Raw genomic sequence first — 14115 nt, 5'->3', positions numbered from 1 at the left:
CAAAATGTACAACCCCGATTCCAAAAAAGTTGGGACAAAGTACAAATTGTAAATAAAAACTGAATGCAATGATGTGGAAGTTTCAAAATTCCATATTTTATTCAGAATAAAACATAGATGACATATCAAATGTTTAAACTGAGAAAATTTATCATTTAAAGAGAAAAATCAGGTGATTTTAAATTTCATGATGACACGTCTCAAAAAAGTTGGGACAAGGCCATGTTTACCACTGTGAGACATCCCCTTTTCTCTTTACAACAGTCTGTAAACGTCTGGGGACTGAAGAGACAAGTTGCTCAAGTTTAGGGATAGGAATGTTAACCCATTCTTGTCTAATGTAGGATTCTAGTTGCTCAACTGTCTTAGGTCTTTTTTGTTGTATCTTCCGTTTTATGATGTGCCAAATGTTTTCTATGGGTGAAAGATCCGGACTGCAGGCTGGCCAGTTCAGTACCCGGACCCTTCTTCTACGCAGCCATGATGCTGTAATTGATGCAGTATGTGGTTTGGCATTGTCATGTTGGAAAATGCAAGGTCTTCCCTGAAAGAGACGTCGTCTGGATGGGAGCATATGTTGCTCTAGAACCTGGATATACCTTTCAGCATTGATGGTGTCTTTCCAGATGTGTAAGCTGCCCATGCCACACGCACTAATGCAACCCCATACCATCAGAGATGCAGGCTTCTGAACTGAGCGCTGATAACAACTTGGGTCGTCCTTCTCCTCTTTAGTCCGAATGACACGGTGTCCCTGATTTCCATAAAGAACTTCAAATTTTGATTCGTCTGACCACAGAACAGTTTTCCACTTTGCCACAGTCCATTTTAAATGAGCCTTGGCCCAGAGAAGATGTCTGCGCTTCTGGATCATGTTTAGATACGGCTTCTTCTTTGAACTATAGAGTTTTAGCTGGCAACGGCGGATGGCACGGTGGACTGTGTTCACAGATAATGTTCTCTGGAAATATTCCTGAGCCCATTTTGTGATTTCCAATACAGAAGCATGCCTGTATGTGATGCAGTGCCGTCTAAGGGCCCGAAGATCACGGGCACCCAGTATGGTTTTCCGGCCTTGACCCTTACGCACAGAGATTCTTCCAGATTCTCTGAATCTTTTGATGATATTATGCACTGTAGATGATTATGTTCAAACTCTTTGCAATTTTACACTGTCGAACTCCTTTCTGATATTGCTCCACTATTTGTCGGCGCAGAATTAGGGGGATTGGCGATCCTCTTCCCATCTTTACTTCTGAGAGCCGCTGCCACTCCAAGATGCTCTTTTTATACCCAGTCATGTTAATGACCTATTGCCAATTGACCTAATGAGTTGCAATTTGGTCCTCCAGCTGTTCCTTTTTTGTACCTTTAACTTTTCCAGCCTCTTATTGCCCCTGTCCCAACTTTTTTGAGATGTGTTGCTGTCATGAAATTTCAAATGAGCCAATATTTGGCATGAAATTTCAAAATGCCTCACTTTCGACATTTGATATGTTGTCTATGTTCTATCGTGAATACAATATCAGTTTTTGAGATTTGTAAATTACTGCATTCCGTTTTTATTTACAATTTGTACTTTGTCCCAACTTTTTTGGAATCGGGGTTGTACTTTCATCTGAAAAGAGGAATTTGTACCACTGAGCAACAGTCCTTTTCTCTCCTTAGCCCAGATAAGACACTTCTGACATTGTCTCTGGCTCAGGAGTAGCTTGATATTAGGAATGCGAAAGTTGTATCCCCTTTCTTGAAGATGTCTGTTCATGATGGGTCTTGATACACTGACACCAGCCTCAGTCCACTCCTTGTGAAGCTCTCCCAAGTTCTTGAATCAACTTTTCTTGACAATCCTCTCAAGACTGCTGCCATCTCTGTTGCTTGTGCACCTTTTCCAGCCACCCTTTTCAGCAATGACCTTTTGTGGCTTACCCTCCTTGTGGAGGGCATCAGTGATCATCTTCTGGACAACAGTCAAGTCAGCAGTCTTCCCCATGATTGTGGTTGTGTGTACTGAACTAGACAGAGATACACTGTGTTCATACTGTTTTACTTAAACTCGAAATGAAATATTCTAATATTTTGAGATGGGTTTTTTTGTTTTTGTACTGTATGCCATACTGATTAAAATTAAAATGGAAAAATGCTTGAAACATTTTAGTTTGTGTAATGAGTCTATAATATATAACATTTTCACTTTCTTAAATAACTGATGGAAAATATTGAACTTTTTCACAATATTTAATTTTTTGAGATGCACTAGTGTGTGTGTGTGTGTGTGTGTATATATGTGTGTGTACGTGTGTATACATACACACACTATATTTTTATATATATATATATATATATATATATATATATATATATATATATATAAAATTAGTGCTGCTGTCAAAAATGTCGCGTTATTAACCCGTTAATTTGACTCAATTTTAATGGCGATAATTTTTTTATCGCGAGATTAACGCTCTGTGACATGATGTAGGTTTTTCATAAGCTTTTGAAACTGCCAGGAACTTGGAACAGAGACTTTGCTTAGAAAACCGATAGCAGCTAGACTGTAATGCCACGTCCCGCACAGCCAGAGTCCTCCGCCCCCCCCACCCCAAAGAACCAGCGCGGGCAGGGCGCGCTAGTAGAGGTGGGATTTATGGCTCTTTGATGGGATCCGCATCTTTGTGATCCGTTCTTTGAAAAGAGCCATTCAAAAGACTGGCTAATTTGGCTCTTTTTAAATATTTATTCAGTTTTAAGAAGACAGCATCTAAAGAAGCCAGATCCCTCTGAACTGTAAACTCAATGCTATCCCAGAAATCCTTCCTGTAATATGCAAATTTGGCCGCCTCTGATTGGACAGCGCGACGCATCAACAGGCAGAAAGTGTAAAAGTACAAAATGTGTTAAGTGAGCTGAAACAGTAAAGATCAGATTCAATGCAATATTTATCAACAAACAACTTAAACTTAATATAATAGTGTACTTTATATTATAATCAAGCATGTCAAGCCTACTGTCACTGTGTAACCTATCTCTCTGATTAGAGTTGTAGACTAACTCAAACAGTAGATCATTTCACTCATGGTTCTCTTGCTAGCCCCGCGCCGGTGCTCGGCTTAGTTTTCACTTTGCAGTGGCTGTCAGGACGTGTTATGCTTTGCAATAAAAAAAAAAAAAACATTGGTACAAAGCAAGCCCATTCACTTTTTTTATGCCGATAAGAGAATTACAATGTTTTTTTATGTGACAAAAATGTGCGATTAAATTGCGATTAATCGTGAGTTAACTATGACTGTCGCGACATTAATCGCGATTAAATATTTTGACAGCACTAATATATATATATATATATATATATATATATATATATATATATATATATATATATATACACACACACACACACACACACCAATGACACGTATTCGGCATTTTGCTTCGCTGAGCAACAACAATGCACTGACACAGCGACGTTTGACTTCCGATATGGCCGCCGCTGGGTTCGTGCTGATCTTGAAGCACTCTATACCCTTTCTTGGCAGTGACAGAGGTCAAACATTTTCTGTAAGTCTTCGCAAGGTTTTCACACACTGTTGCTGGTATTTTGGCCCATTCCTCCATGCAGATTTCCTCTAGAGCAGTGATATTTTGGGGCTGTCGCTGGGCAACACGGACTTTCAACTCCCTCCAAAGATTTTCTATGGGGTTGAGATCTGGAGACTGACTAGGCCACTCCAGGACCTTGAAATGCTTCTTACGAAGCCACTCCTTCGTTGCCTGGGTGGTGTGTTTGGGATCATTGTCATGCTGAAAGACCCAGCCACGTTTCATCTTCAATGCCCTTGTTGATAGAAGGAGGTTTTCACTCAAAATCTCACGATACATGGCCCCATTCATTCTTTCCTTGACACGGATCAGTCGTCCTGGTCCCTTTGCAGAAAAACAGCCCCAAAGCATGATGTTTCCACCCCCATGCTTCACAGTAGGTATGGTGTTCTTTGGATGCAACTCGGCATTCTTTCTCCTCCAAACACGACAAGTTGAGTTTTTACCAAAAAGTTCTATTTTGGTTTCATCTGACCATATGACATTCTCCCAATCCTCTTCTTGATCATCCAAATGCTCTCTAGCAAACTTCAGACGGGCCTGGACATGTACTGGCTTAAGCAGGGGGACACGTCTGGCACAGCAGGATTTGAGTCCCTGGCGGCGTAGTGTGTTACTGATGGTAGCCTTTGTTACTTTGGTCCCAGGTCTCTGCAGATCATTCACTAGGTCCCCCCATGTGGTTCTGGGATTTTTGCTCACCGTTCTTGAGATCATTTTGACCCCACGGGGTGAGATCTTGCGTGGAGCCCCAGATCGAGGGAGATTATCAGTGGTCTTGTATGTCTTCCATTTTCTAGTAATTGCTCCCACAGTTGATTTCTTCACACCAAGCTGCTTACCTGTTGCAGATTCAGTCTTCCCAGCCTGGTGCAGGTCTACAGTTTTGTTTCTGGTGTCCTTTGACAGCTCTTTAGTTTTGGCCATAGTGGAGTTTGGAGTGTGACTGTTTGAGGTTGTGGACAGGTGTCTTATAGAATAGAATGCCTTTATTGTCATTATACACATGTACAATGAGAATAAAGCATCTCCAATAACAGTGCAAACAGCATGGAGAGAGAGCGGGGGGGAGGGTGTTAGGGGGGTAAGGTGCACAGTCCTGAGGTGTGTGTTGTGTTACGCATTATGGAGTGAGGTATTGCTCATTGCACATTATAAAGTATTGCACAGAGAGTCACATTAGAAAGTATTGCACATTATAAATTATTGCATGAGAGAGTCACATTATAAAATAAAATATTACACATTATGAAGTATTGCAAGGTAAGGTGCACAGACTTGAGGTGTATGTGTTGTGTGTAAGGTGCACAGTCCTGAGGTGAATGTGTTGCGTTTCACATTATGCAGTGAGGTATTGCACATTATAAAAGTATTGCACAGAGAGAGTCACCTTATAAAGTACTGCACATTATAAATTATTGCACGAAGAGAGTCACATAGTAAAATAAGTAGACTATAAAGTCAGAGCATATCCGAGTTCAGGGCAGTTATGGCTTTTGGAAAGAAGCTGTTTTTGAAATGATTTGTCTTTGTCCTGATGCACCTCTAGTGCCTCCCTGAGGGCAACAGGTCGAACAGATCAAAGCCAGGGTGGGAGCTGTCCTTGAAAATGTTCTTAGCTCTGCTAAGGCAGCGGGAGGTGTAAATGTCCATCAGGGAGGGGAGAGGGCAGCCAATGATCTTCTGTGCTGCCTTAACTACCCTCTGGAGCCTCTCCCTGTCTACAGCAGTGCAGCTGCCGTACCATACTGTAATACAGTACGTCAGCAGGCTCTCGATGGATGAGCGGTAGAAGGTCAGCAGCAGGTTGGAGTTTAGGTTGTACTTCCTGAGGACTCTCAGGAAGTGTAGCCGCTGCTGAGCCTTCTTAATGACTGCTGTAATGTTTACTGACCAGGAGATGTCGGCGGAGATGAGGACGCCAAGAAACGGGAAGGTGAGGACCCTCTCCACATACTCGTTGTTGATGTAGAGGGGGGCTAGGTTGGTGCTGTGCTTCCTGAAGTCAACAATGAGCTCTTTGGTTTTCTTGGTGTTCAGAGCAAGGTTATTTTCTGAACACCAGGCTGCCAACTTCAGGACCTCCTCTCTGTAGGCTGCCTCGTCTCCCTTTGAGATGAGTCCGACCACTGTGGTGTCGTCAGCAAACTTGACGATAAGGTGGTGGTTGTTGTGGGTCGGGCTACGGTCGTGGGTGTAGAGGCAGTACAGGAGGGGGCTCAGTACACAGCCCTGTGGAGAGCCGGTGCTCAACGTGCAGGTGGAGGAGAATTGGGGGCCAAGTCTCACAGTCTGGGGCCAGTTGGTAAGAAAGTCCTATCACCAGGCACATGTGAGAGGGGGGAGGCCGAGAGTGTCCAGTTTACTGATAAGGATGTCCGGAATTATTGTGTTGAAAGCAGAACTGTAATCCACAAAGAGTATGTGGACGTAGCTCTGCTGCTGCTCCAGGTGGTTCAGTACAGAGTGTAGAGCTACGGCGATGGCATCCTCTGTGGATCTGTTCGCGCGATATGTGAACTGGTAGGGGTCAAAGTCTGGGGGGAGGTGGTCCTTGATGTGCTGAAGAACTAGTCTCTCGAAGCACTTCATGATTACCGGAGTGAGGGCCACAGGACGGTAATCATTCAGGCTGATGACGGGAGACTTCATTGGCACCGGGATTATTGTAGCTGATTTTAGGCAGGGCGGGATGACTGCCTGAGCCAGGGAGAGGTTAAAGATCCTGGTGAAGGTAGGGGCAGCTGGTGGGCACATGCTCTGAGCACCTTACCAGGTACTCCATCTGGGCCGGCAGCTTTCTTGGGGTTCACTGCCAGGAGCACCCGTCTGACATTGTGCTCCTGTACAGTGAATGGGGTGATGTACGAACTGTGTGGTGGTGGGGGCAGGGCTGGAGCAGATGAGTGCTGCTGAGATGTTTCAAAGCGAGCAAAGAAGCAATTTAGCTCCTCTGCCAGCGGCGCACTCCAGTCTCCTGTAGACTCATCACAGTCTCTGAAGTTCGTGATGTCTTGTATGTCCCGCCACACCTCCCGTATGTTGTTGCTGGACAGGTGGGACTCTATACGCAGCCTATGGGCCGCCTTGGCTTTTTTAATTTCTCTTTTTAGATCAGCTCGAGCGGCACTGTACAGAGCTCTGTCACCTGACCTGAAGGCAGTGTCGCGAGCCCTGAGGAGTGAGCGGACCTGGCTGGTCATCCAGGGTTTCTGGTTTGGGAAAACCCAGATGTTTTTATCCACCGTCACATTTCTGATACAGAACTTGATAAAGTCCATTACCATTCCTGTGAATGTCTCCAGCTCCTGGTGTTCATATAAGTCCCAATCTGTCCATTTAAAGCAGTCCTGTAGTTTGGAGAGTGCGTTGTCAGGCCAGGTTGTGATAGTCCTTGTGGTGGGCCTGGCTCTGCGTCTGAGGGGGGTGTAGGCTGGGGAGAGCAGGAGGGAAAGATGGTCTGACAGGCCGATGTGGGGGAGGGGTATGGCTCTGTACGCATGCTTGATGATGGAGTAAACATGATCCAGAGTGTTCTCCCCTCTAGTAGAACACTTAACATGTTGGTAAAACTTCGGCAGTACAGTCTTCAGGTTGGCCTTATTAAAGTCTCCTGTGATTATGTGAACACCGTCAGGGTGGGCACGCTGCTGTTTGTTTACGGTGTTCAGCAGGAGAGAGAGAGCACTGTGTTTACACAGGCATCGGGTGGAATATACACAGCTGTGACAATCATTACAGTTAGCTCTCTTGGTAGAAAAAAAGGCCGGCATCTTACAGACGTACTCGAGGTCTGGGGAACAGTGTTTATCTATAATTGTTCCGTTGTTACACCAATTATCATGCACGTAAATACGGAGCCCCCCCCCCACCAGAGTCCTCAGTCCTATCCCAGCGGAGCAGAGTGCGGCCTGCAAGCTAGCATCGGGTGTTTCCAGATGAAGCCAGGTTTTGGTGATAATTAAAACACAGCAGTCCTGAACATAGCGATTTCCAGCGAGTTATAATTCCAGATCATCCGTTTTATGCACCAGGGATCTGGCATTGGAGAGATACAGGCTCGGTAGAGGTGGCTTGTGTGGTTGTTTTCTTAGCCTTAGCATAGCACCGGACCTGCGGCCCCGCTTCTGCTTCCTCTCCCTCCTCCGTCTGCGCCGCCTACTCGACCCGACAACAATCCACGGAGAGCCCGGCGGTCTCGCTATGCCATCTGGGATGTTATGCTTGTAGTGAAATTCGCTCAAGACAGATATCTGGTGTTGGTCACCGATGACCAAAAGTGACTGGCGGGTGTACCGGATGTTCGCAGAACCGATGGTGCACAAACAAGCAAGAAAGAAATATAAAAACAAACAACAAAAAGAGCACTGAAAAGGAGAGCCGTGAGCCGCTGCAACCACGCGTGCCGCCATCTTGGGTAATAATTTTATACTGATGAGTTCAAACAGATGCCATTAATACAGGTAACGAGTGGAGGACAGAGGAGCCTCTTAAAGAAGTTGTTACAGGTCTGTGAGAGCCAGAAATCTTGCTTGTTTGTAGGTGACCAAATACTTATTTTACTGAGGAATTTACCAATTAATTCATTAAAAATCCTACAATGTGATTTCCTGGATTCTTTCCCCTCATTCTGTCTCTCATAGTTGAAGTGTACCTATGATGAAAATTACAGGCGCCTCTCATCTTTTTAAGTGGGAGAACTTGCACAATTGGTGGCTGACTAAATACTTTTTTGCCCGTGTGTGTGTATAAAATTAATATATACATACAGCGTCCTCCGCAATGATTGGCACCCCTTGTTAAGATGTGTTCTTAGGCTTCTAATAAATTTTTTTAAAATAATATAGGACAACAATGCAAAAAAAGAGAAAAATCCAACCTTTAATTCAAGTGCATTTATTCAGTGGGGAAAAAAATCCCACATTAAGAAATAATTCTTTGACATGAAATCATGTGTGCTACCCCTGATGTTAATACTTTGTACAAACCCCTTTTGCCAGCAAGACAGCACTTAATCTTCTATAGCATTTCACAAGATGGGAGAATACAGAGAGACGGATATTCGACCATTCCTCTTTGCACAATCTCTCTAAATCGTCCAGAGTCCTGGGTCCTCTCCTATGCACTCTCCTCTTCGGCTCACCCCACACATTTTCAACTGGGTTGAGGTCTGGGGACTGAGATGGCCATGGGAGGAGCTTGATTTTGTGTCTGGTGAACCATTTTTGTGTAGATTTGGCCACATGTTTAGGGTCATTATCTTGCTGAAATACCCAGTGACGACCCATCTTCAGCTTTCGGGCAGAGGCCACCAGATTTTGATTTAAAATGTCTTGGTATTTCAAAGAGTTCATGATGCCATGCACCCTAATAAGGTTCCTGGGGCCTTTGGAAGAGAAACAGGCCCACAGCATCACCGATCCTCCCCCATACTTCACAGTGGGCATGAGGTGCTTTTCCGCATACTCATCTTTTGTGATGTATTAGAGTGTTTGTTGCCAAAAAGCTTTATCTTGGTCTCATCTGACCAAAGCACACGGTCCCAGTTGAAGTCCCAGTACCGCTTAGCGAACTCCAGACGTTTACATTTATGCTTGTAAGTGAGAAAAGGCTTTTTCCGTGCACGCCTCCCAAACAGCTTGTTGGCATGTAGATAGCGCCTGATGGTTGTTATGGAGACTTTGTGACCCCAAGATGCTACTCTTTGATGCAATTCTCTAACAGTGAGCTTTGGAGAACTTTTTACGTCTCTTACCATCCTCCTCACTGCGTGGTGACAAGATAAACTTGCATCGTCATCCAGGCTTGTTTGCCACTGTTCCAGTTGTTTTAAACTTCTTGATGATTCCTCCGACTGTAGATCTGGGCAGGTTTAGCCGAGTGGCGAGTTTTCTTGTAGCCATTGCCTGACTTATGAAGGTCGACACACATCTGCGTTACTTGAATGGTGTGTTCTCTTGTCTTTCCCATGTTGAAGAGTGGATAAGAGAAATAGGCCTCTGTGTCACATCATATTTATACTCCAGGGAAACAGGATGTGATGAATTACTAATTAAAGATTCCTAGATACTCTGATCAACTTTATAAACTACAGTAGAAATGCTTCAGTTACATTTATTTTCTAGGAATTGTTATGGGTGCCAATAATTGTGGAACAGGTGATTTTATGAAAATTATTTCTTAAGGATTTTTTTTTATTTCACTTGAGTTAAAGGTTACATTTTTCTACAATTTTCAGTGTGAGATTATGCTTCTGCAATAAAAATGTAATTTATTTTAAGGCTTTTAACATATCTTAACCAGGGGTGCCAATAATTGTGGATGTCTGTGTCTGTCTCTCTTATATATTGTGTGTGTGTATACACACAGTGCCTTCTACAATTATTGGCATCCCTTGTGAAGATGAAGGGGGGGGGGGGGGGGGGGGAATCACCTTTTGGTGAAGTTGCTTCATCTCACACTGAAAAAATGAGAAAAATCCAGCCTTTATTAGAAATAAATTTATTCATAGAAAAACAATAAATAATTTCTTTCAAACAAACATGTCACAATTATTGCCACATGGTCTCAGTATCTCCAACTTTTATAAAAGATTAAAGGAGAGACTCAGTGCTGTTTTACTGGTAAAGGAAGTTGGACAAAGTATTAAATGAAGGAGCACCAATAATAGTGGCACATGCTTTTGCTGAAAATAATTTTCTTGTTGAGTGGTTTGTTTTTATATTGAATAAATTTATTTCAATTAAAGGTTGGATTTTTTTCCCCCATTTTTCAGTGTGAGATGAAGCAACTTCACCAAAAGGTGGATTTTTTTTTTTTTTTCCTAGCTCTTTTGACTGAATCTTTACAAAGGGGGCCAGTAATTGTGGAGGGCAGTGTGTGTGTGTGTGTGTGTGTGTGTGTGTGTGTGTGTGTGTGAGAAAAAAATACAGCAAAAGGTTTGTAATTTTCTAGATATAAAAATATACATTTCATCTATGAAATACAACATTTCATTCCTTCATATATAGAATATAAAGCAAAATAGAATAGAAAAACAACTATCAAAAGATCTGAAGGTTTAAACATATATATATAAACTTGTACGTCATGAAATATAAAATTATGAAAGAGGGAAGAAAACTGAGAAATGTTTGATTTAAAAATATTAATATTAAAAATACACAAATATAAACATATAAAACTATATAAATCTAAGCATATTTAATGTTTATATTAATAATATAATTATAATATTTAAAAAAAATAGCAAATATAGTATAACCCAGGTATGTGATTCTTCAGTTTGTGTGAAATGTGTGCTGACTGAAAGCAGCATCGTTTTAGTTATTAAACACCCTCTCCTGTGTGTGTGTGTGTTTTAGTTATAAACACCTCCCCGTGTGTGTGAGTGAAGTGGTCGGCCTTCTCCACGGGAAAGACCCGGATACAGCAATGAAGGTGACGTATCCTGAGCAGAATGATAAATAACATCAGATCTGGTTTAATAAGTGATGAAGATTAACGTCTGGTGTCTGTGCAGGTTCTGGAGCTGCTCGTGTCCCTGTGCTCGGTTCCGCCCCTGCGCAGACTCATCTGTCAGACGGTTTTAAAACCTGCTGCCCCTCGCCTTCAGCCTGACGCCAAGAACCTCACCCAGGTCAGGGGGGTGGAGCCGGGTCTGGCGCTGCTTCAGTGGGCCACACACCCCCTGCAGGGATCGGAGCGGTGCTGCCTGCTTGCGCTGGAACTCTTCACTGAGCTGTTTGAGGTGTGTAAGGAGAACATTGGTTCTCTGCTCAAACCTCAGAACCTCACAGTCTAAAAATAAGCTTTATTATTAAAGCATTTATTACACAACAAATAAATACAGAAAGTGCAGAAATGATCCATGCCATGATGCACAAAAACAGGACATGCAATATTCATCTTGAGCATCTTTTAATTTTTAATACATAATAATAATAATAATAGTAATACACTTTTATACAGTTATAGAGCACATTTCATAGAGAACAAAGCAAATAAAAACAGCATTGGGGAATAAGCAAAAAATAGACAAAATAAATCAGAAATCTGAAGAATAAATAATTCTAAATAAATCTTCTAAACAAGTGTTGCCAGGCAAAACAAACCTCGCCTGGCAGCACTTATTTTATACCTATATGTTGATAATGGTAATATTTCTCAGTCATCAGCGGTCAGGTTATAGTCCTATGAAAATCCATGACCTTGAGTTTGACATTTCAGTCATTCAAGGTCAAAGATCATGGTGCTAAATGAAAGGCAATATGGCACTTCCTACACGTTGATAATGGTAAATACCGTTATCTGTCTACCATCAACTGTTTTCAAGTTACAGCCGTCTGAAAATCCGTTACCTTGAGCTTGACCTTTCAGGGTCACTCAAGGTCAAAGATCATGGTGCCAAATGAAAGGCTATATGGGAGTTCCTATATACTTATAATAGTAAACATCTGTGTATTGGCAACCGTTTTTGAGTTATCATGGAAAATGTTATTTTGACCGAAAGGTTGACCTTTCCAGTGACCTTGACCTTCACCTTGACCCGATTACCCCCAAAATTTAATCAGGTAATTTACGGACCATTGCCTACCTATCCTGAAAATTTGAAGTCAGTTGGTGCAACCATCTAGATGCTAGATTGTTAACAGACAGACACACACACAAACAAACAAGTGAAAATTTGAAAGAAAACTATGAGAGAGAGAGAGAGAGAGAGAGAGACCCCATCATGTAGCATATCAGTGGAAGCAGAATTGAAAGATGAACGTTCTGGAATTGGTTTGAAGTAAATATGATATGAAGGAAGATATTGTGAAAAAAATGATTTTGATCTTTTTGGTGACTTTGACCAGATGACCATCAATGTTGGAGGTTCTGTTTGCGACCAATGCCCATCTATCCTGAAAGTTTCATGAAGATTGGTCCAGCTGTTTTCACATAATGTTGCTAGCAAAGAAACCCCACCGAAACCAATACCTTGCCTCCTGGTGGACTCTGTCCCGGGCAAGGTAATAAATATTCTAAATAAATTAGTTGTTTTAAAAACAATATAAAAACTTTACACCTCGCCAGCTGACACTTGGCATTACACATAGTCGTCTTTGGCTTAAATGCAGCTGCTTGGGCACGGAAACTCGTTTCATGAAGCTCTGGACACAGTTCTTATGCTGATGTTACTTTCAGAAGGAGTTTGGAGCTCTGTAGTAACTGATGTAACAGAAGATAAGCTGTGTTTGACCAATTTGTGGCAAATGTGGCATCCCGTGACAGTGTCACGTTTAAACTCGCTGAACTCTCCGGTTTGACTTCAGTGTGTGTTTATGAACATTCTGTTCATGGCCAGATGTTTCAGCCACACCTGGTTGTAGCAGAAACACCTGAACGCGATCATTAGATGGGATGTGCACATACATTTGGCTATATTGTATGTGAGTTACATAGAAAATAATTGTGTACAGTGGTGCTTGAAAGTTTGTGAACCCTTTAGAATTTTCAATATTTCTGCATAAATATGACCTAAAACAACACCAGATTTTCACACAAGTCCTAAAAGTAGATAAAGAGAACCGAGTTAAACAAATGAGACAAAAATATTATACTTGGTCATTTATTTATTGAGGAAAATGATCCAATATTACATATCTGTGAGTGGCAAAAGTATGTGAAATGAGTGGTAAAAGTATGTGGATTAGCAGTTAATTTGAAGGTTAAATTAGTGTCAGGTGTTTTCAATCAGTGGGATGACAGGTGTGAGTGGGCACCCTGTTTTATTTAAAGAACAGGGATCTATCAAAGTCTGATCTTCACAACACATGTTTGTGGAAGTGTATCATGGCACGAACAAAGGAGATTTCTGAGGACCTCAGAAAAAGCGTTGTTGATGCTCATCAGGCTGGAAAAGGTTACAAAACCATCTCTAAAGAGTTTGGACTCCACCAATCCACAGTCAGACAGATTGTGTACAAATGGAGGAAATTCAAGACCATTGTTACCCTCCCCAGGAGTGGTCGACCAGTAAAGATCACTCCAAGAGCAAGGCGTGTAATAGTCAGCGAGCTCACAAAGGATCCCAGGGTAACTTCTCAGCAACTGAAGGCCTCTCTCACATTGGCTAATGTTAATGTTCATGAGTCCACCATCAGGAGAACACTGAACAGCAATAGTGTGCATGGCAGTGTTGCAAGGAGAAAGCCACTGCTCTCCAAATAGAACATAGCAAACTGCAGACGAGCAGCAAAAGATCACGTGGACAAGCCAGAAGGCTATTGGAAAAAAGTTTTGTGGACGGATGAGACCAAAATAGAACTTTTTGGTTTAAATGAGAAGCGTTATGTTTGGAGAAAGGAAAACACTGCATTCCAGCATAAGAACCTTATCCCATCTGTGAAACATGGTGGTGGTAGTATCATGGTTTGGGCCTGTTTTGCTGCATCTGGGCCAGGACGGCTTGCCATCATTAATGGAACAATGAATTCTGATTTATACCAGCGAATTCTAAAGGAAAATGTC

The 14115-nt window shown here is 42.3% G+C and overlaps 1 protein-coding gene across 3 annotated transcripts in view; it reads left to right on the top strand.

Moving 5' to 3' along the window:
- The window catches only part of LOC132867029 (protein CIP2A homolog), a 94304-nt gene that overhangs the window by 48603 nt on the left and 31586 nt on the right, over positions 1–14115 (top strand). For all 3 annotated transcript variants that reach the window (XR_009650668.1, XM_060899716.1, XM_060899715.1), the window contains exons 8-9: positions 10965–11040; positions 11123–11350. Coding sequence is in view for 2 of the 3 variants with exons in the window: in XM_060899716.1 (XP_060755699.1) it covers positions 10965–11040; positions 11123–11350 (304 nt within the window). In the remaining variant the exon portion in view is untranslated. The remainder of the gene's footprint in view (positions 1–10964; positions 11041–11122; positions 11351–14115) is intronic.

This window comes from Neoarius graeffei, chromosome 19, assembly GCF_027579695.1.
Source record: "Neoarius graeffei isolate fNeoGra1 chromosome 19, fNeoGra1.pri, whole genome shotgun sequence".
NCBI lineage: Eukaryota > Metazoa > Chordata > Actinopteri > Siluriformes > Ariidae > Neoarius > Neoarius graeffei.
Note: the sequence above shows the minus strand (reverse complement) of the source record. Positions and strands in the feature narration are given on the sequence as shown.